At 32.1% G+C, this 22,576-nt stretch overlaps 3 protein-coding genes and 1 pseudogene across 12 annotated transcripts; 1 reads left to right on the forward strand and 3 right to left on the reverse strand.

Moving 5' to 3' along the window:
- Positions 1 to 182: 182 nt before the first annotated feature.
- LOC111288348 (eukaryotic translation initiation factor 3 subunit H-like) lies at positions 183 to 4,013 on the forward strand. The gene is made up of 11 exons (XM_022879208.2): positions 183 to 379; positions 464 to 580; positions 667 to 770; positions 1,368 to 1,434; positions 1,854 to 1,987; positions 2,069 to 2,117; positions 2,530 to 2,601; positions 2,704 to 2,805; positions 2,897 to 2,964; positions 3,363 to 3,515; positions 3,741 to 4,013. Exons 1-11 carry the CDS (start codon positions 290 to 292, stop codon positions 3,796 to 3,798), a joined length of 1,014 nt encoding a protein of 337 aa, XP_022734943.1. The 5' UTR covers positions 183 to 289; the 3' UTR covers positions 3,799 to 4,013.
- Positions 4,014 to 5,286: 1,273 nt separating this feature from the next.
- On the reverse strand, positions 5,287 to 7,922 carry LOC111287735 (probably inactive leucine-rich repeat receptor-like protein kinase At3g28040; annotated as a pseudogene).
- On the reverse strand, positions 6,816 to 14,339 carry LOC111287222 (putative WD repeat-containing protein C2A9.03). 10 transcript variants are annotated; one of them, XM_022877593.2, is made up of 10 exons: positions 14,157 to 14,339; positions 13,544 to 13,661; positions 13,292 to 13,459; positions 13,111 to 13,197; positions 11,411 to 11,545; positions 11,183 to 11,293; positions 10,082 to 10,173; positions 9,893 to 9,998; positions 9,480 to 9,566; positions 8,254 to 8,882 (listed from the first exon to the last, which is right to left on the reverse strand). In XM_022877593.2, exons 2-10 carry the CDS (start codon positions 13,658 to 13,660, stop codon positions 8,469 to 8,471), a joined length of 1,317 nt encoding a protein of 438 aa, XP_022733328.1. In that variant the 5' UTR covers position 13,661; positions 14,157 to 14,339; the 3' UTR covers positions 8,254 to 8,468. The 10 variants fall into 10 exon arrangements, 8 of the variants coding, with proteins under 8 accessions (XP_089615131.1, XP_089615128.1, XP_089615130.1 ...); XM_089759007.1 differs by having other exon boundaries at positions 11,183 to 11,283; positions 11,394 to 11,545; positions 14,157 to 14,288; XM_022877601.2 differs by lacking the exon at positions 13,544 to 13,661 and having other exon boundaries at positions 11,183 to 11,283; positions 11,394 to 11,545; positions 14,157 to 14,302.
- Positions 14,340 to 15,843: 1,504 nt separating this feature from the next.
- Positions 15,844 to 16,967, reverse strand: LOC111288684 (voltage-gated hydrogen channel-like protein). Its single transcript, XM_022879669.2, has one exon. The coding sequence runs from the start codon at positions 16,909 to 16,911 to the stop codon at positions 16,195 to 16,197; it is 717 nt and encodes a 238-aa protein (XP_022735404.2). The 5' UTR covers positions 16,912 to 16,967; the 3' UTR covers positions 15,844 to 16,194.
- Positions 16,968 to 22,576: the final 5,609 nt, after the last annotated feature.

Here is a 22,576-nt window from a genome sequence, read left to right on the forward strand (position 1 = left end):
AATTACTATAAAATTAAAATTGAATTACTAAATTGTTTTTTTCTGTGAAAGGTTAAAAAAGGAAACGTCAACCAAGTGCCCATTTCAACTTACATAATTCTGTTAAATAAAAATTGGACTTAAAAGCGCAAAATTCAACCCAACCAATAGCCCAATATTATATATACCAATCCGAATCAAAGAAGAAGTGGAAAAGAGATTTAAGCAAAACGTAGGCTTTTCTCCTCGTCTTTTCTCTGCAATTGTTAGCTAACAGAGCTTTCTGTCGAAGACAACCGAAAATTCAATAATGGCGAACTCAATGGCAAGGTCATTCCTTCAGGTTGCAGCAACGGAGGAGGTTGCTTCTCCTCTCCGAGTTGTCCAGATCGAAGGACTGGTATTCCTCCTTTCCTTCTTCTAATGTTTGTAACCTAATTTTCTTTTAATTTCTATTTTCTTATCAATAAATTTTGATAATTAGGTGATATTAAAAATAATCAAACACTGCAAGGAGTTTTCACCTGCACTTGTTACCGGCCAGCTTCTTGGATTAGATGTTGGCACTGTCCTTGAAGTTACTAACTGTTTCCCTTTTCCGGTAATTTCGCAAATTTCCTTTTACTTTTTGAGCATTTGTTTTTTTTTTTTTAATTAGAATGTCTCATGTTTTGATCGTTGAGGCAGATCCGTGAGGAGGACGAAGAGATTGAAGCTGATGGAGCTAATTATCAGCTTGAGATGATGAGATGTCTGAGGGAGGTTAATGTTGATAACAACACTGTTGGATGGTAATGTCTTTCTTGTTTACATGTTTGCTTGTTTGTTTGTTTGTTTGATTGCTGCTTTTGATAATTGCTTTCTTTGGTTTGTTAAAAGTTGCTAAAAGATGAAGAAGTAAAGAGTAAAAGTTAAACTTATATTTGATTGAAAAAGAGCGATGTTTATAAGGTAATGAATGTTCAAACATAATTGTTCTCTTTAATAGTAAGATCATGCACTTTACAGCTATTCAGGAAAGGTAATTTTTAAAATTTTTGGTTTCTCTAAATATCGGCATTTGTTTTTCTGTGGTTTTGGCTTATAGAAACAAAGAACTAGAAACACCACATCAATCTGAGCCTAACATTGTGAAGTAGTTGATGGATCATGGATTTTTTTTTTATACGAATGGAGTTAGGAATCACTGTGCTGTTTATGGCTTTAATTTCCTAATAATTCTGGTGTAGTTAAGAACCAATCGTGATACATTTATTGCCGCCGAATGCATGGTATATTAGTAGTTGTATTTCTTCCAGTAATTTGTACCTTAAGTTATGGTTATATTATGCACCGCACCCTTTTATTTTTTATTTTATGCAATGAACTTTACCTTAACATATTTTCAGGTACCAATCAACAATTTTGGGTTCATACCAGACAGTGGAGTTGATTGAGACCTTCATGAATTATCAGGTATTGAATTTAAAAGTGCTGCTTCACCTTTGTTTTATTTCCTTTCAATATGGAGACTGTTGTAAGTAAATCTCTGCTTCATAGTTTTGTGTCTTCCCTCCCTGCTTCCCTCCCTATTAAAAAGAACTTGTGCCCCTGCTTTAACCTGAACCTGAGTAAAGGAAATTGTCATCATTTGCTACCAGTTTTGTTTTGAAGCTCCTGAATTGTGTGTAAACGTGTGCTTGATAATGAACATGATATTTTTCTTCAATCTGTGGATGAAAAAGAAAAATAAAACCAAATAATAAAGCTCCATGGCCTTTTGTTTAAACTTACAACTTTGTATTGCTTTCTATTTAAAATTACTTGTCAAACTTTAGTTCATCATTTTATTTATTGAAGTATTTATTTATCAGCTTAATTGTTAATCTGTCCAGGAGAATATTAGGAGGTGTGTGTGCATTATCTATGATCCTTCAAGATCTAATCAAGGTGTCTTGGCTTTCAAGGCTTTGAAGCTATCTGATTCTTTCATGGAACTTTATCGGGCTAAAAACTTTACTGGAGAGAAGTATGGTTTCTCCATGCTGTCAAAAGTTATGAAAATGAATTTTGTATGATCTGATATTGATGGCCTCTTTTGCTGTTACAGGCTGAGGGAGAAAAACTTGTCATGGGTGGATATTTTTGAGGAAATTCCTGTAAGCTTCTAAGGCTTCTACTGTTTACTATTTGGATGAACTAATGTGATCTATGATAGAGGCTGCATACCCTATACTATCATCTCATATGAAGTAACCATTAGTCCAGTTCTACCTTTCATCGTGCTGCTTGTAATTCAAACAAGTGTTCCTGATAATTACTCTGCATATGATGAATAACCAATTCTTTCAGCAATGTTAATATGTGCTGTAATGATATGAAAAGAAGGCAAAAAGATCCTGTTTGTGGGATTCTTTGAGGATTTATCATAATTTTTATCTTACAATACTTGGAATGTCACTGATTAGGGATGAGTTTGTATATTAGACTTGCCTTATGTATACCAAAGCTATTATATTTGCAAATGAAACAAACATGGTTACCACTTTCATGTTAATGTTTGTATGACAGATCAAAGTCTCAAATTCTGCCCTTATCAGTGCCTTTATGACTGAGCTGGAATCTGATACGCCAGTCACACAGGTGAAATATAAAATGTTGATTAAAGAATTTTTAGTAGTACCATGGTAAAAGACTTTGTATCTTTGAAATTTGCCTTCTTCTGACTGTAGTTCTTTGTTTTAGTGTGATCATGACCGTCTGCAATTGTCAACTAAACCATTTATGGAGAGGAATATGGAATTTTTGATTGAATGCATGGATGATTTGTCAATGGAACAGCAGAAGGTATGTGTTCCCCTTTCTCTGATATTATTCTGCTGTCATTAGCTGTTATTTTGTGTTTTACATAAATTGCCTTTTTATTTTCTTCTTGCAGTTTCAATTTTACTACAGGAGCCTGTCACGTCAACAAGTCCAGCAACAGGCATGGCTTCAGAAAAGAAGGTAGTATATTTCAGCAATCCATGTTGTTCAAAACAAGCTCCCATCTTTTAACCCAACAAGTGATTTCCCTGGGAAGAGAGGGAAAGGGAAAACAAATTTGTAAAATAAAACGAAAAAAAGAAAATAAACAAAATTGTTTTCTCATGTCTGATGACCTTGAAATTTCTGGGGCAGAAAGCTTTCAAGTAGAATTGATTGAAGATTTTTCTTCTTTCTTGAGGATTTCGATTATCACAATTAAAAGTTAAAAGATTGAATCTCTCACCTTGTTCTTCCTTTTTGGGTGGAGTGAATTTTGTTTTATAAAAAGACTTCATGTCGTTCTTTTGTGTTCTTAAAGTTCACCTGATTTTATTTATTATATGGTTATGCATGTTTGTTCTGTTTTGTATCTGTAGGGCAGAGAACATGGCACGAAAAGCTGCTGGGGAGGAGCCTTTGCCTGAGGAGGACCCCTCAAATCCCATCTTCAAGCCGATCCCTGAGCCATCACGGTTGGAGGGCTTTCTCATAACAAATCAAATTGCTAACTACTGCAACCAAATCAATGCGTATGTTGTCTATTTTCAATCTTACCTATTATTTTTCAGGATAGCATGACATCTGAAAATCTCCTGCTAGTTGACATGTTGAAATCTATGGGGTCCTAATTGTACCATTACAACCTGTTTCTCTGGTTTTTGTTTCACTTGTAGTTTCACCCTTTTAGACTCGAATCAGTACTGGACCATAGGCTTGACATTCTGAAAATTTATTATTGTTATATAATTTTGCAGGGTTGCTGGGCAGAGTTTCAACAGATTGTACTTAATGAAGTCCTTGCACGATAAGTGATGCGAAACTTTCGATGTTTGTTGTCTGCATTTAGAGGTGCATTATCTGGAGTAGTGTTACAAGAATAATTCCTCGTAAAATTATTCATATAGGCTATCGAAAGGTAGATTCAGCTATTGGTTGGTAAACTCATTTACTGCACATAAGGTGCAGGTACAATTTTGGAAATTGAAGTAATCAATAATCAGTAATTAAGTTTTATTTTTATACTTTAATTTATTGAATTTGAACATTATATTTTAAAGTTGTTTAAACAAAAATTAACGAAATTATGAAAATTGATCACTTACATTTATTGAATATTTATCAAATATTTTATTTTGGTTATTTTTGTTAAAAAATTAAAATATATATATAGTGATAAAATTTAATAAAATTGAAGTACAATGATAAGTTCAGTATTAAGTACCGAATCATAATATAAGTTTAATTTTAATCTTTGTTAAAAAATGATTATTTGTCAAAGTTAGCCTATCAAGATAAAGAAGAATTCAATAATAGTTTTTGACAAGTGAAGACAAGTGTTGGTGATAAAAGCTAAAGAAGAATCATATGACAAGTTTAGTTCTTTCGAATATTTCCATTCTCTGTGGAACTGGGGCATTGATAACCTGCAGTATTTGCACCATTTCTGCCATGGAAGGCCTATTGGATGGTATCTTAGAGGTGCATACCAGTGCCAATTTGAGCATCGGTAGCACTTCATCTTCCGGATAATCACTCATACTTGGAACGCAAAATTCTTACGTGGTTTCTTAGTATCGCGAACTTATACTCCCCATACTCGACCGGCCTTCTTCCGGTCACAAGCTCCAAGATTAACACCCCAAAACCATATATATCGCACTTCTTATTAACCCTTTAAGCTCTGATATGCCAGCTCTAGTGCCACATACTTTAGGAGGTTAAAATAAAAGTAATTTTTCGTGAATTTGTTAAATACAAAATAAATAAATTTGCCTGTATAGACCTAAGTAAAGGATGCATTGAAAAAAACTCAAAATTTCCTTGCTCCTTAATAAAAAAAAATTGCTAAAGGTAAGAAATGAAAAAAAAGAAAAAAAAAGAATAGTCAAACTTACAGAAAGTAGAGAGATGAACAGTTCCTAACTCATCTGGAATTGCTCTTGTCAATGAATTTCCATCCAACTGAAGAATAGCCAAACTTCCAGCTTCATATATATCCCCGGGAACAACATATAAGTATCGTTTCGAAGATGAAATACGATTAAGTAGATTTAATAATTCATATATTTATATTATATAAAATATTAAAATTTATATATTTATATAATATTTTATATAAAAATTATGTATTATAATTTATGTTAATATGAAAATATAAAATATAATTTTTTTATATTATTAAATTTATATATAATTATTATTATAATTTTAAATCATGTCTCATTTTAATTTTATTTTCATATCATATTCGTTTTATATTATTAGTAAATCATCATATCTATTATTAAGATTTGAAATAAACCAAGCTCTGGTGGTATCACTGACCGAAAATTGTTCCATGATAAATTCAAGTACCTCGTGTTTGCAAAGAGACCCCTTTCTTATTCTTCATGAATATTTCCTTGGAGACTGTTTCCAGAGAGATATAAGTCTTGAAGAGACTAAAACAGGCTACTTGAACCTCAGTGGAATTGAAGCTGTTAAACCATTGTTGGAAAAATCTTTCTCCTCCGATCCCCAAGATGGATCCAAGTAGCAAAAGATGAAAAATAAGAAAATTTAAAATAAAATTCTTTTCTGACACTTAAAATTTTCATTTTAACACCTTTTTCGACGTATCTTTAATAAACGACGTTTTAGACAACATGCTGACGGATTTACAGGCCAAAATGAAAATTAAAGTTTTTAAGAAACATTGATTGTTTTTCTGTCGTAGGTAGTTTTCAATTAAATTAAAAGGGGGTTTTAAATTAAATAAAACGTTGTGTTTTGTTATTAAATAAAATGCTAGCTTAATTATTATTTATTATAAGTTGACATCCAATAAAAAATTCTGAATCGTCAGTCAATTCCAGGTCAAATAAACCATCTGGTAAGCTACCATTGAATCCATTATCCCTCAAGTGGACAGTCGGATAACTGGAAGCAGTAAGCAAGTGATGTTGGTATATTCCCAGTAAGCCTATTATTTGACAAGCTCAAACATTTTATTGCTTTCAGGTTACCAATTGATGATGGCAGGTTTACTGTTGAACTGTTGCTTGAGAAGTCGAGGAACGCCAAGTTGCTCATTGTTACCAATCCATTGAGGAAAATCTTCTGTGATCATATTATTTGATAAATTGAAGAAAGACAAGGAATTTAGCCTCTGGGGAGAATCTGGAAGTGGTCCAGTGAAAAGATTAGAGCTGAAATCCTATGCATTTAGAAGTAGGCATAATCCAATATCTAGGGGCATTAATCCTGAGAAGCTATTACCGTGTAACAGTAGCTCTTTCAAGTTATGCAGAGCTAGTATCCCTCCGGACAATGGCAAATTCATGATTTTTTTTTTAATTTTATGTCCACTTAGTGCAGTGAGTGTCTGCTGAGTGCCTGGTGGTCGCTGACTGTGGGCTGTGGCTGGATATTAGATAATGGCAGTGAGTGGAGTATTTGGGAAAAAAAAATTATGATGAGAGTAAAATTTTAAGGGTGTTCAGAAAAAAATCTTGCTTTAAATTTTCTTGTTTTCCAATTTTTGGGATGTCTATGGGACACCCTACCATAGCATATCGACACCCTGCTATAGCATTTGCATCAGCTACTGTCTCCAGAACAGTCCCAGAAAATGAATTATGGGATAGATCCAAAGCCTGAAGCTGGTGCATAGACCAAATCCCAGAAGCAAAAATCTATGTTACCAGAAGAATGGTTTTTGGGGAGATCAAGGGTGTTCAAATAGGAGCATCGAGCTAGTATGCTAGACAGTTGCCCTTCAAGTGAATTCTCAGCTAAAGAGATATGAGCAGGTTTAAAAGAGATCATCGGGGATTGAACCTGAGAGAGAATTCCAGAAAGATCGAGAAACCTGATTGAATTCATGTTGACAAAAGAGCTCCGAATATGTCCTGAAAGACTATTATGACTAGGATAAAACCTTTCAAGGCTGCCAATAAGACCAAGCTCTGGTCTAAGGCTACCACTGAAATTGTTATGAGAAAGTGATAATACCTTCAAATACTAAAACTTTTGAAGCCCTTTACCAATCTCTCCTGAGAGACCTCGGAAATTCGACCATTGACAGGATTGCATTGTACGAACCTCCATGAACAAGGCGAGTTATCATCTTCATTCCATGAGTCAAGATAAGAAAAAGCGTCTTTGATATCTGATTGGAAGACTGTCAGGCCAAGAACATTATCTTTGAGTTGAATAGAACCATCATCATTTCCAATGCAGCCAAGGAAAGAAGCAAGCAAATCATCAGCTGAAAAAATCCCATTGTCGGGCAATTCTTCTCGTTTCTCTGTTCAACAAGGAATTAAGTAAGCAATGGCAAGAGTCAAGACCACGAAAGCATCAAATCCTGCATGGTTATTTTACTAAAGAAATGCAGTGTTTTCAGTGATATTACTGTGCTCACGAGGGTTTTGAACAAGGGTCTGTCAGCCAGGTTGTGGTAGTTCTTGTTTATAAAAGCTAAGCCAAGGTGGGAAAACGAGAAAAACGGGGACTCAAAGGTAACTTCATGAAAAGTCTGACAATTTTGAATATAATACAGCGATAACACGTGAAAATGAAAACACAAAAATCATATAATTTAAAATTTTAATAAAAAATTATATATGAATATGATATAAATAAATAAATAAACATTATATTTAACGTATTAACACATAATAATTTTTATATTTTACATGTATTAGACATGAAATAAATAAATATAAATACACGAATTAACATTTAATTAAAAGAGAAAATAGGAACATCAATCAAAGAGGACTACAGGGATGAGAAAGCAAACAATAGGTTCCACAAAGCATTACTGACATATTCCCAACGCATATCAAAGCCTTTTCTTCTGTCTGGAAGCTTAATCCCTTCTCTTCCGTCTTCGCTGTGACCAATCTGTTGCTTCTTCAATGCCCTCTCCCCCTCGTGCCTTCGCTTTCCATTTCTCAATTGTCAATTATTTTTACTCTTTGGATGTTACTACTAGACGGATTTGAAGCAGACAAAAAGAATTTGAAGGTTCCTGGGGTCCAAAGCAATGTGACCAGCGTTCACAACATCCAAACCATGGTCACGGCCACCTTTGCTTCTTGTGTCTCTCCTGTTTTGTTTTCGCCCAACCGTTTGCTTTGCATTAGCAATAATTTCAGGCCTTTCCTTGGCTTTGATTGATTTTTTGGGTATTGAAATTACATCAAGTAACCACTTTGTGTGAGTAAGCCAAAACCAGATTTAATAGTTACTAACGTGATTAAAATTTCATAGTTAGAAGTATGACAAAGAATTTATTGTTGCGAGACATTTCATTTCAAGGAAGATATTGTACTGTACATGCTCCTAGCAAAGTTCTAACAAAGGATACACTTATTCTACTGTCATATTTGATCTTCACTCAAATCACCCTATATAACAAAAGCGAATGCAAAAAGGGGGCAAAACTTACAGGAGCACGCAGCACACTCTCGTTTAAGCAGGAATCATGGACATGATCACAAGTAAGAATCCAAGTAACCATAAGTGTGTCTTTTGTTATACTGCAGCAAACTAGCATAAGTCCTGTCCCATATTCCTATATACAGAGATTCATCATCTGGACTCAGAGATACCCCTGAAATCTCGCCAAAGAAGTCTATCTCTTGCCTTTTCTGATAATCGGCACTTGTACTGTACACATGAACAAAATCTGCCGGTTCAGCAACTACCATGAATTGGCCGTCCAATGAAAATCGGATTGATCGAACAGCACCCAGGTTTCCTTTGAGAGTCACAACCGGAGTGGAGAGGTTTCTTATGTCCCACACTCGGCAGGTTTTATCCTGATTTCCTGTGGCAAATATGCGTCCATCTGGGTGCCATGCAGATGCAAAGGAGTAATCTAGATGACCTACCACCGTGGCTACAGTCTGAGACCACATAAAATGTGATTCAGTTTCACCAACAATACATAATTCTTACTTCAATAACACTACATAATTCTTACTTTTCTACACTAGAAAGGTAGCACACTTTCTAGTGTTTAAAATATGATACTCTTGACCATACACGAATAATTGGTTAAGCTTGGATCAAGATGGTAGTAAAAAGCGAGCATATTTAATGATGCTTGCACCTGGTTTTATGCAGGACCTTTCATTTCTTCTCAAAGGCACAAATGGGATAAATAACAATTACTAATGTCAGAAAAATTACATATGCATATATACACTAAGCGTCAAGTATATCTATTGCATTAATAGTAATTTATTGCTCTTCAATCTTCATGGTAGGCTCACCATTTTGACTCTTTCTCCAAATTTAACCATATAAAATATAAAACGGGCAATTCCAATATCAAGAAAGGGAAGTGCAATGCATGAAAGTCAAATGTACACAACCTAAGCCCTGCTTTCAGGGAGGCTATCTCCCTACTTGAATCCATACCTCATTATGTAGCAACCTTAATGTTGCACCAAGGCTCACCATATAGTTCCAGTATCATATTAGAAAATTAAATTTTTTACCTTTCCATTTTGCGAATCCACAAGCAACCCATCCAAGTGATCTCCAACAACAGTGATAAGCCTTCGATCGGGGCTGACAGACGTATGCTGCATCAGAATAAACAAGTTTAGTTATGTGATTAAAAATTAAGGTAATCCATTAATGTCAGAGATGATTTAGGTTTGCTTTTTCTCTTTTTGAAGCAATAATCTCTATTGCCATTGAAGTGCAGACCTGTAAGTCAACTTCACCATTTGTCTCCATTATGTGAAGATATCATTTACTTCTAATGACCATAAAACTACCCTTAGACCATTGCATCTCTTTGAAACATATATGGACATAAGATAGAACTTGATGGATTAAGAAAGGATTAAGAAAGAACAACCGAATTAAGAATGTAGGCCTCATAATAGCAATTAGAAGGGCTTACATTAACTGGCCAAGGGAAATGGAAATCATTCAAAAGTTGATATCTCTCTGTATCATATTCTCTTATGCTACAGTCATTATTGGAGGCCAAAAAATTAATTCCACCCCTGCAAAACAGTTTTGAAATTCAATCTATATTTTATTCAATATATTTTGCCCAGAAACAGCCAACCAGCAATTATCATGCTACCTCAAGCTGTCATATATCTCGATAGCATTTGTAATTGCATTATCATCATAGGTTGTCCGGGTACAAAAGGTTACTCCTTTTCTATCCAAGTGCTGCAGCAACAGGAAAATGAAATTATACAATACCAATAAAAGAAATGGGTAAAAGCACACTAAGTATACGAAAAATATATTTGTGCAAAACCCGAATATGCAGAAGCAACAAGTAAATAAATGATAGAAAGAGAAAGATACCAACATTTCAATTTTAGGACTTTCTAGAATTCAATTTCTTGAATTTTATCAGAATGCAAAATCACAATTAAATAATCTTATCTGTAACTGAAATACTTGGATCGTACTAGGAATGCAATACATCCTAGGTTATGGTATGGGTAAGAAGATGGGGATGCAGTACTTGTAATACTTTAGGAAATGGTAAATTTTAAAGCATTTCATGATACAAAAGGGGGAGGTTGGAACCCACCATTTTAAATCATGGTAAAATTAAAGCACTGTTACCATTGTAAGTGTAAAATTACACATGTTAATATAACGAATATAACTTCAGTGCATAATTCTTAACTGAATTATTTTTTTAAGATAAAAAATGAAGGCATTTGGTATTTCGTTCATCAAAACCCACAATTATTCCAACTCTCTCTCTCTCTCTCTCTGAGCTAAAAAAGAGTTGCTGACTAAGCACACTCCCAATTTAGTAAAAGAACTGTTCAAATGTCTATCACTTCTTGGACAAGTCTGCAAGATGATTAAGACTCTAACCATGAAGAATATACAGTTCCTATAAGAATAATTACATATAACAAGTCATCACATAACTGATAGAATTTCAGATGATTCCAGATGGAATTCACATTAGTTTGAGTATGTAGGGTAAGGATTTCAAAGCCATCTCAAATACAGTTGCTAGGTTACTTAATTTAGAGAAAGTGGGAGAGGAAAACTGGCTGGAGGTAATTCTGATTCTGTCGCAAAAGAATTGCCAATGAATAAAAAAAATATCCAGCAATAAAAAAAATTAGCATTTCCATTTCATATGCAGCAGATCAAAAAGAAATCAATATTAGCAAAAATAAGGAAAAGGCTGCAAATATTAACTTGCCTTAAAAGTAAGCTCTCCCTGGAAGCCTCCAGCAACCATAAAATTGTCCTTGACTGCTAGTGTGCTTATTTGAGTTTGTGTAAAACCTTCTAATAAACTTCCTGGATGTTTCTAGTTACAAGGCATTACGAAGTTAGCAGATAAAAGAAGAGATGAATTACGACAATAACTAACTATCCTCAAAATTAAGATAAGAAGCAATAAGACTAACCAGTACAACTGTAATACCTCAATAGGTGCCACATGCCCAGCAAAATTAACAACCTCAGACAGATTGCATGATAATGATGACCAATGCATAACTGAATAATTGGACATAAGGTAAACGTCATGCTTTGAAGTAGCCCAAACCAAGTTTCTGAGCTGCAAATTCATTCCACAATAGGTTATTTAAGAGCGTCTAGATACACTTTCACCAACCAAATACAAAACCAATAAATGCTTCTCCCAACTAGAGACACCAAAAAAATATCATAACACAATAATGGGCTTCTATTACTGAAATTTCAATATACAAAAAAAAAAAAAAAGTGTTTGCTCAAATAATACGTTTTATAATTTTAGAAACAGAATATAGCACAACAGACACTTGTCCAATCTAGAGATACCAGAAATATACCATGCCATGATAATGGGATTCTATTTTATGAAATTTAAATTTATAGGAAAAATCCCGCCTTTTTTATCCATTGGGCATTTGAGAGATTAAGACTATCAAACAATATGATATATCAAATGAAGAATATTGGTTCTTAGTGTCACCTACAACTTCACAGAAAGCAAAAAGAGGTGGGAATGAGCTTTGGAATCATTTCAGAGCAAAATTGCAAGGGTATTAGAGTTTTTATTGTACACGACTTAGGATTATGGTTTGAAAGTGTTAATGACTATACCAATAAGCAACCATGTGAACAGAAAGAAATTTGTTTTGCAGAAGTGGAGAGTGAAAGGTACTTCTAGTGATGATTACAGAACTGAGAATGGATTTTAACTGTAGAAAAAAAAAGAACAATAATCCTAACTTCAGTGTCATTATACATCGCGCTTAATGTTGAATGGGGACACAACCACATAAAAGAGTATAATTGCAGGAAAACTATAATTCACTGATCAATAGAAAGTGAGTGAGTATGTTAATAGTCTTTATGATTCTAGTCAAAAAAGAACTCAAAGTCTTTAACTCAAACAGTAAAACTCATACCAACGGCCAACTCTTGGGCCCAATAAGAGACTACAAGAAAGATCCAAACACTATTAGACAAACGTAAAATACCTCCTAATTTCTAAAATAAGGATCACTAAATAAGCTCCACAGCTTACTAAAATAGGGAAAGTTGCAAATTTAAGAATCAATACCAACAACTATAGCCAGTATGTAAGGTCAATATTAGCAACTTTAAACTTATCCCTCAATCAGAAAAGCGATGCTTAAAACTTAAATAGAACCATCATTTGGAAGTTTGAACAGTACCAAAAACAGACACAAGCATATATGCATCTATATATGTTTGTCGGTGAGCCTAATAGACGAATGTGTGTGTGTGTGTGTGTGTGTGTGTGTATACACCTAATTGAGCCTTTAATCTCAAAGTCGTATTTGCTGGCTACAAGAATCCTTTTGCCAAACTATGTATCAACAAAGAGATATTATCAAATACACTGACAGTGGAGTTTTTTAACTCCACAAGGAGGATTAAGATGGTGACACATGTCCTTTATATATTTATAAAAATTAATTTAAAAAAGAAATAAGACATATGTCATCATCTTAACCCCGCTTGTGGAGTTAAAAAACTCCACTTTCAGTGTATCAAATAATTTTTCATGGACAAATGCATGTATGGGTGTCCTGCTATGACAATAGTTTTTATGCATTCCTCTTTGTCTACTGAATTTCAATAATCACGGTACATATTAAACTTACAAACCTGAAAATGAAGGATTGTTGGCTTAACCAATCTAGTGTTGTGGAAGAATTCATAGTAGTTCCCACCCTTTTCCATCTGTTTGCATTCCTGAAACAACAAATACCAATTACCGTGAAGTTTAACATCATATTCTCTTTAAGACAAACTAGCTCATTTAGAGATGGTAGGAGAAGAAACAAACCTTGTTAACAGCTTCACCGGAGGAAGGGATATTCTCATAATTCTTATACTGTTCAAGCCTTGTCAATCTATATTTTTCCCTAGTTATGTTCAATCTTTCCCAAGGAATCCCCTGAATGTCTTTCCCCTTCCGTGCTTGCCCAGAAGACGTATCAGTCACCTTGGTCAGCTGCTCAATTTATAGTTTTAAAGTGATGAATTCTATCACTCAATTACAAAAATGAATTAAAAGTAGCAACAACATAAAACAAACCATATCATATTCATCAGCATCCATGTCTCCACCCGCATTACCATAGTTATCTTCATCCATGTCATCAACAAAATCTTCAGCCAGGTAGTAGAAATCCTCCAATTGCAGGTAGGACATGCTATATTTGCATTCAACAGCAAAGTTTTACAACAATTACTATGTTTATCTTCTCATCTTTTCCTTTAAAAAAATTCTTCGGAAACCCCAAAGAGAAAATATACTAATTGGAGCAAAAGGGTATTCCTAAAATTCATAAAAAGAAACTTATTCCAAACAAACAAACAAACCACTAAAATATTACATGCCTTTCTTTTTTGTTCTTAAAACAAATAAAAACAAAAATAAAAACGAGTTGAATCCCTAAAAAGAAATCGAATTCGGAGCAAAAGGGTACTGCTAGAATTCATAAAAGAAACTTATTTCCAAACAAACTTACTTCACCAAAAAAACCCTAATAAAATCATATCTAACATAAAAGTTCCACATGAAAAATTTTAAAAATCGTACAAAGATGAAAAAAAATTTAATAAAAACATAGAACGAGAAAGACAAACATTGAATTCACGAAAAGAAAAAAAAAATAAAAAAAGAAAGGAGAGATGGATAATCTTACATGAAATTTAGTTTGGTTTTGGAAGCTTTGGCCTTTGGTGAATGGTGAGTCCCTTGCTTTATTCTTTAATGTACTTCGGATACAAGGAGTGTGGAAGCAGTAAAGATAACAATGGATAGCTATCTCAAACACAGAACGCAAAACGCAAATGCAAAAGCTAAAGCAACATCTTTTTTTTTTTTTGGTGTAGTTTTTTTTTTCTATTTTATTTTCAATACTTTTATTAGAAAAAATTGACAAAAATAAATAAAAGAAAATTTTATTTATTTGTTTTGCTTTGGATTAATTCTAGTTAGAATTTAAGATTTTATCCGAGTTTGGATATTGAAATAAACAAAATGAAAATTAGGAAATAAAACTATTATTTTAACTTAATACATTATATGCTAAAAAAAATTTGATTTTACAATGAAGAAATCTTAAAATTTTAAATTCTTAAATTTAAATTTAATTATGTTTAATTTATAAATAAATTATATATAATTATAATTTGATTATAATATAATAATAATTTATTTATTTATTTATATAAATGTAATATTTTACTATAATTATAACCTAAAAAAAGGTTAAATTTATGGGGAAAAAAAACAAGAGGATGAAATATAAAAAGCAAAGTACGAAAGTGAGTGAGACGCAAAGAATGTTAATCACTTTCACGGTTACACATTCATGTGTTCCCCCTGCTGCCGACACCATTTCCTTTGTACTTTTATTTTATTTTTTGTTTTTATTTTACAAAATAAAAAATAAAAAATAGATTTAGGAGATTATTGCATATATCTGTATAAGTAAAGAAATTATTAAATTAATACATATAAATTTATATAAATTTATTTGCAAAATTAAAAGTTTTTATCGTTATTGTATAAAATAATAATTGAAAATATATATTTTTTATGTTATTCGGATTCAAATTCATTACAAAATTATAAGAAATAATTTTTTATAAATTCATTAAATTTAACATAAATAAATTTATTTAAACAAACTAAAAAAAGTTACTGGACGAAACCAACTTTACTTTTTCTTTTTTTTTCGGTTTATTTTCTTTCTTTTCTCTATTTGCGACGAACTCTAATTTCACGTCAAAAGATCTAGCTTTTTTAATATGCGGGGCTCGATTAAAAGACTAAGACGTATGATCTCTAATTGGTCAAATAACACATGGGCTGAACCCCACTCTTCCTGACACAAAGGCCGGTAAATTTTCTTTATCTTACTTGGGACCACCTGAAGCATAAACAGACCGTAAAGTTCCTCGGCACAAAGTCATTTGGTCCTCGTATCATATTCTCAAGCACTCTTTTATTGCATGGCTATGCATTCTTGACAGGCTGCCTACGATTTCTAGACTCGTAACATGGGTTATTTCCTTGCTATGATGAGAGAAGGAACCGTATCTTTTTCTCATGCCCCTTAGACAAACTTTGGTCTGATATTCTATAAATTTCCAACCTCAGCAGGCCTTCCGGTGATCGGAATTTTGAACTCCAATGTGCAATCAACCATCTAAATTGGAAATCTTTAGATAATTTAGCCCTTAAGGTCTGCTTTAATTTGTAATAACTGGAGAGAAAGAAACAACAGAAAGCACAGATCTCTTGTGTCTTCTCCTTCATCTAATTTGGTTCATCAAATCATCGAGTTTGTCAAATTAAAAATCACCAATCATCCCAATATCTCCAAGATCACATCCCACTTCACTTGTATGGTTTCCATGAAATTGTTTCTTTCTGTTGTACTTGAATTTTCTATGTCTTGAGTTAACAAACTTTATTTTTTGTAGTAGGAAGGAATGCTCTATTTTCTGAATTAAAAATATATACTGATATGATATTTCTATATATTTGATGACAAATTCTTTCTCATGAAAAAAAGGAAATAATTATAGAAACATTATATAAAACAAGTTTAATTATTGAAAAAAATAAATTAAAATCAATCAATAAAGTGTTTTCTATCTAGGATGCCTAGCTATATCATATGCTGCTTTGAAAAGAACAGATTTTCATCACTTAGAAACTATTCTATTGTTTCAGGTCATTATTGGGATCTGATCGCAAGCATGCCTATATTGATCAAGTTCTTTTTCGAGCGTCTCAATTATCTGATCCTTTCGAGGAATGGTCTCCGAAAGCCTTGAATTCTCTTCTCGGAGTGCCTCAAACTGGCAAACTATCCCTTCAATCTGTGCTTCAATGGCCTCATCACTCAACTCGAGACCACTTTCCACCACCCTCACAACCCTCCACAAACTCACAATTACAAGCAACCCTCCTCCTTTCCACTCCAAAAATGCTTCCAAAAGCAATGCCCCAATGACAACTACGCCATCAACGACATAGCCTGGCCGTCTGAAGAAGGCACCCCCTAGCCCCACTGCTAAAGCCACTGACTTAGCAGAAAGCAATGCCAGGATCGAAATTCCTACCCAATGGTACCAAGCTTTTTCTATGTTAATATTACAGGAGAGTAAAGTTGAGGATAGTTCAAGAACGGTGAGGATTAGGTCTAAAAGAAGCAATGATAATGCAATTATCCGAAGTTGGGTCGATTCTAGGAATTTGGCCAAGTGATTTCTCCATGTTGCTTTGCTTGATGATGATAGCTCTTGTTCTGATCTTGGGTTGAAAAAATGTTGCCATCTCTGCCTTTTGTACCAGCTTTTGATGAGATTTTGGATTGATATTTTAACAGATTCAATGGAGATGGATTGATGGGAGGGGCCATTGGTGCAATTCGTTCGGTTCATTTCTTTGAATTCAAGTGTTGGAATACATACATAAGTAATCAAAACCAATAATTATATGATTTGGAGGAAGCAAGGAAACAATTAGAGGATCGATGCTTGGATCAAAGGCACGTGAAAAGCAAGTAAGCTTTTGCAGAATTGCATGCTTTGGGGTCACGTTGATGGTCACTTTACTGTTATATATTTCGTCATTGATGAAGATAAAGCTTCAAGTAAAATCCGACTTCCAAACCGCAAAAATATGGGCGGTTGATATACTTTGCCACCAATATCACCGCCTGCGCCTCATCATGACTCCATGGAAAGCCCAAATGGCACCCAAAATCTCAATAAAAAGATGCGTCAAGTAGTATAAAGCTACACTTTCTAATTAAGCTTTGAATTTTCACTTACCAATCCAATTTCACAACATTGCATATGCTAGTTTGAATTTATACGCAATCAATCCACGCTTGTTTTAGTTTGAAAATAAAAGAAAAGATTGAAAATATTAAGATTTGAATTCTAGATTGATTGAATATCATATTTTAAGAGTAAATAAATAAATTAGGTTAAGCTTATAATTTTAATAATATATTTTAAGTTAAGTGAATGTCATTTTTTAAGAATGACTGAATCAATTAAGTTAAGATTTAGATTTTTCAACAATATATTTAAGGTTAAGCTTTGATTATTTTGTTCATGATTAAAAATCGAAGTCCAGTTCACAGTAGAAACTTTTATATATTAGTTGTTATTCCCCAACCCTTTTGGAATCTTTAATCTTTTAAAATAATTTTATTTCGTTCATTTTATCGTATTTTTTCATTAATGTCCTTGTGGCTGGTTGAAGGAATGTCCACATGAAATGTCTGTTTCACCACATAGAAAGCCGAATTAACATAGCATAAAAAAAATTACGTTGTTAAAAGCCTAATTTCTTATAGTACTTAAAGGTTAGAAACCTAAATGAAACAATTCAAAGGTTGAACATTAAAATAGAATAAAAGAAAAGTTAAGGGTCATGGATGAAATTGATCCTATTCCTAAGATTAACCCCAAATAAGCATATTAACGTTTTGTTTTTGGCTTGTATAGTTTCAGTATTCCAAAATACCTATCCCTATTTCCAAAGACTTAGTCAATCGAGTTATTTTTCTATTCATCTTTGTTTCTTTTTTTTTATATATAGCATGTCCTTTTCTTCCTAATCATTTTATCATTTTTCTCACCAATGAGTCCATTTCTTTGTCAATTAAATATGCTATAATTTGAATGTTTCATAGAATGTTCACTGTGGGGTTTTGGTTTTTAATGGTATTTTTTTTTTTTTATGTTTAGCAACGTTTATAAATGTCATTAAAAAATTTACGATATTTACGAAAAACATCAATTAGAATGTCGGCTATACACACGTCGTGAAAAATAGTCACGTTTTTTATAAAACGCTACTACATTAGCAGCATTATATCTTTGACACGCCGTTAATTTAGTAGTATTTTTATAAAAAAAATGCCATTACTTTGGTGACATTTGTATAATAAAAACGTCACTAATTTAGCACGTTTTCTAGCAAGAGCGTTGCTACTTGTAGTGATGTTTTATGGTACAAACGCTATTAAGTTATTCATTTAACGACACTCTTGAACACAAAACCACGAAATTAAGAAATGAATTTTTTTTAAAAATAATTTCCGTTAATATTATTATTTTCATAAATGAGCTTAAATTCAGATACTGAAATTAATAAAAACTTAATTCACGTTTAAATATGTATCTAATTAACACAAAATTTAATAATTAGTATAATAACATTCAAATTTTTTTAATACATTAACAAAATAAAAATTAAAATATATGAAATTGATGACTACATATATTTTGAAGACTGCCAATTGATGAAGGAATTTTTTCACTTTGATCACTACTGTACTAAAAAACCTACTGAATAATAGCATACAATTTTTAACACTTCATTTTAAGCTTTTTTTATATTAAAAAATATAAATATTTACTAAATATAATACCTGAGCTGGAGGACCACCGAGATCAATTTTTGAAAATTGTTGTTGCATAAAATTTGTAAGATGATCGAATCGATCATGCAACTGTTAAAATTTTGCACGCTCTTACTCCATTCCAGCACGTTCTTCCTCAACTTTGGCACGCTCCTATTCTCTTTTTGCTTCAATTTGCTGAAAATGTTGTTGCATAGTTTGCAACTCCTCTCTCAATATCGAATGTTTCGCAAAGACTGACTTGTTGAGAATGTAAATTATTGAGAGCTACATCCATAGTAGGTAGATAGTGTTGGACCCAATCTAAGGCCTCAGACCCATCCATGCCTTTTTTTTCCAGCAACTTCTATGAATATCCAATTTTTCAATTCTTGCACGTTGAGAGAACCATTAAATGCTACTTCAATCTCAACGACTATTTTCTCTTTTGCTTTCTCCTGTAAATTAGTCATATACAACTATCAAGTTTAATAATTAATTGATAATATGTTAAAAAGAGTAAATATTTACTTTCTGTTAAAATAGATATTCCAAATTAACATAATTTTTTATGTTTCGATATTCATGTAAGATCCGTCTTTTTTTGTATGTGTTAAACAAAAAAATTCCATACGTCCAATTTGACCACTCATTTCAATCTCCTATACAAAAACATATATTATTTGATAGGATACATATCAATCACAACTTATTCATGCATATCATGCATGTCAATCAAGTTCAAAATTTTCAAATAATTTTAATATCATGTATTTATATTTTGGCCCATTTACAATACAATAGGCTTAAATAGATGCAAACAATAAAAACATTTTAGCCTTTCATGCATATCGATCATGGCAATCAAATTCAATTATTTGGACAAGTTTAATGTCATGGATTGAAGCCATTCAAACTGTTGAAAGCCATCCAAAAGTTTAATTTGTATTTTTGCCTTTGAAAGGCAAAAATAGTCCCAAATAGACATAAACGATAACTTTTTCACCTATATCAACCATAGAAACTAAGTTCAATCAATCGGACAAGTTTAATATTAAGTATTAAAGCTATCTAAACTGTTTAAATAGAACAATAACAAAAAATTTGTAATTTTACCTAAATAGACATAAATAATAACTTTTTCATATATATCATCCGTCTCAACTAAGTTCAAAACTTCGATAAGTTTAATATCATGTATTAAAACTATCAAAACTATTAAAATAGTACAATAACTGTTAATTTGCATATTTACCTTTTAACAGCACAAAAAGTTCATTCATTGGAATAAGTTTAAAATCATAAACTTATTATTTCTTTTTACTTTCTTACAAAACTTTTTAATCCACTTGTGTGGCTATATTTATATTGCTTTCTGCTACCAATCCAAATATGTTCTTTTTTTTGTCATAAAAAATAATTGGGTATATCATAGAAATACAAATATTACCAACTTAAAGCATAATACACTTTCATTATTCATTATACTATATAAAGTTATAAATTAGTACCTCTCATTTTCTTAAGAACCAAAATCTAACTAATTGTTTATATTGCTACCTAATCATATTACGGGGTAAATTTTTCATCATCGCCTCTATAGTTGTATTTCTATCGAAATACTTATTCTTTAAATTATGCTTATAATCTTTTCATTTCTTTTTTAATGACTTAAGCACAAATGAAGTTGGTATTTTAAGTATAAATCTTGACTGTAATAATACAAAAAAGAAAGGTTTGAATCAATAAATCAAATTTAAAATAATTAATTTTTTTATATGTAATTAATTATACTAATACCTTAATAAAGTTTAAAGCATCGGCCTTTACTTCTGTTGGAACTTTATGCCATGTTTCATAATGAATAAGTAATTTCATTCCATTACAGGCAAGCATGCCTAGAAATTCAGCCAACAATTGAGCTTCTTCACCAATTGGTTGCCTATCAGAGTTTACAGACACTACAATACGCTTGTTCGAAGGTAGTGCAAACAATTCCTTCAAAGTTGTTTGGCCTTTACTCCTCCATTGACCATTGTTATCAACTGTAAAAATTAAAAAATATATTTGTAAAATGGTAATACTTTTATCATTATAATCGATTTGTAAATATGGAGTATATGATACCTGCATTCATATTTAAAGCATAATCAATTGACGGAATACTATCTAAACTTAGATCTCCCATATTGTCAGATTCAATATCAGTTAAAGGGTTAGAAGTGCTAAGTTAGATCTGACAGTACGTTCATTCTTCTCCAAAGGATTCAGTCTATCGTCAATATCAACAGGTGCCGCAAATAATTCTAAACTAATATCTCTGATATGTATTCCTTTCAATCTACTCTTCCATATTGTAGCTTATCTGTATCATAAAAGCGAATATATAAAATATATTAGTTTATAACATATATAAAGACATTGAAAAGTTAAGAAATCATAACCTACGATACAAAAAGAACATATCGATTTAATTAAATCAAAAGATAATGTATAATTTACAATATAATAAATATACAATAGCGAATGCGATATTAATTACATACAATCATTTACTATATTATATGTTGATTACTCTCGAATTACAAAATATAGATGATCCATCATGGTTCATAAATGTCTTCACTAACATTTTCGCGGACCCATTGAACGTAGGTACTGGAGATATTTTCATCCAAGTTTTGTTCAGCAAAAAGATAACATTCAGTTTCATGTTCAACATTATCTTTTGTATCTAATCCCATAACAAATAAGTCTGTAGGTGTGTTTCGAAGAATAACAAACCAACCCAATTCTTTGGGATCTTCAAAATAAAAACTTGTTTGACTTGAGATGAAAAAACATAAGGTTCATCGATGAGTTGTTGTCTAGTGTGAATTAATTGAAAAAAATTCACAAGTATAAATCCATACTAATTTTTTTTAATACCTATCGCACTATTCATATCGACCCAATCACACCGAAATAAGATAACTTTTCACTTGCCATAATAATTAAATTCAATGATGTTATTAATCATGCCATAATAGTCAACATTTCTCTCAAAAGGGTTTGTGTCCCTAGCATTAGCATAGCTAATAGTTGATGAAGTAATAACAACTCCTAAATTTTATGTACTGTTAAATCTCTCACAGGATTTAGTGTGAAATCTAAATTCATTAATGATGAAACCTTTATAATCATGTTCGGACCTTGTGAAAGATACTTCACATTTTCACTAACAAGCCTTCCACTCTAAACTTATAAAAGTGGAATAAATATATATGTTATTAATGTTAATTATACCATAAACATTCTATGTAGATTTCTCATAAAGGGAATGATGGCATTGCTAACAGTTACTCCTAACCATTCATGAAAGTCTTTAATGAATAACTTATCAAGCTTTCGAGGATTTGATCATCGATAATGTGCAGCTGCTCTCAAATTATTTTTATACTCACCACAAACATCATGATAAAGTATTAATAATAATAAATTATAATAAATTATGCTTAATGTAATGAATAATTTCTTTCCTAAAAAACTACGTGCGAAACAATTCAATAGAGTCATGATGAAAAAGAACATATCAATGTGCTTGTGCCCAAGATTTATCATCTAACTCTACTATTTTAGCTTTGCCTATTAGTTGTCCAAAACTTAAAAAAAGATAACTGTAGGCAGAGTCATGTTGCTACATACCAACA

This window comes from Durio zibethinus, chromosome 4 (assembly GCF_047325235.1).
Source record: "Durio zibethinus cultivar Kanyao isolate XHJ-2024 chromosome 4, ASM4732523v1, whole genome shotgun sequence".
Classification (NCBI taxonomy): domain Eukaryota; kingdom Viridiplantae; phylum Streptophyta; class Magnoliopsida; order Malvales; family Malvaceae; genus Durio; species Durio zibethinus.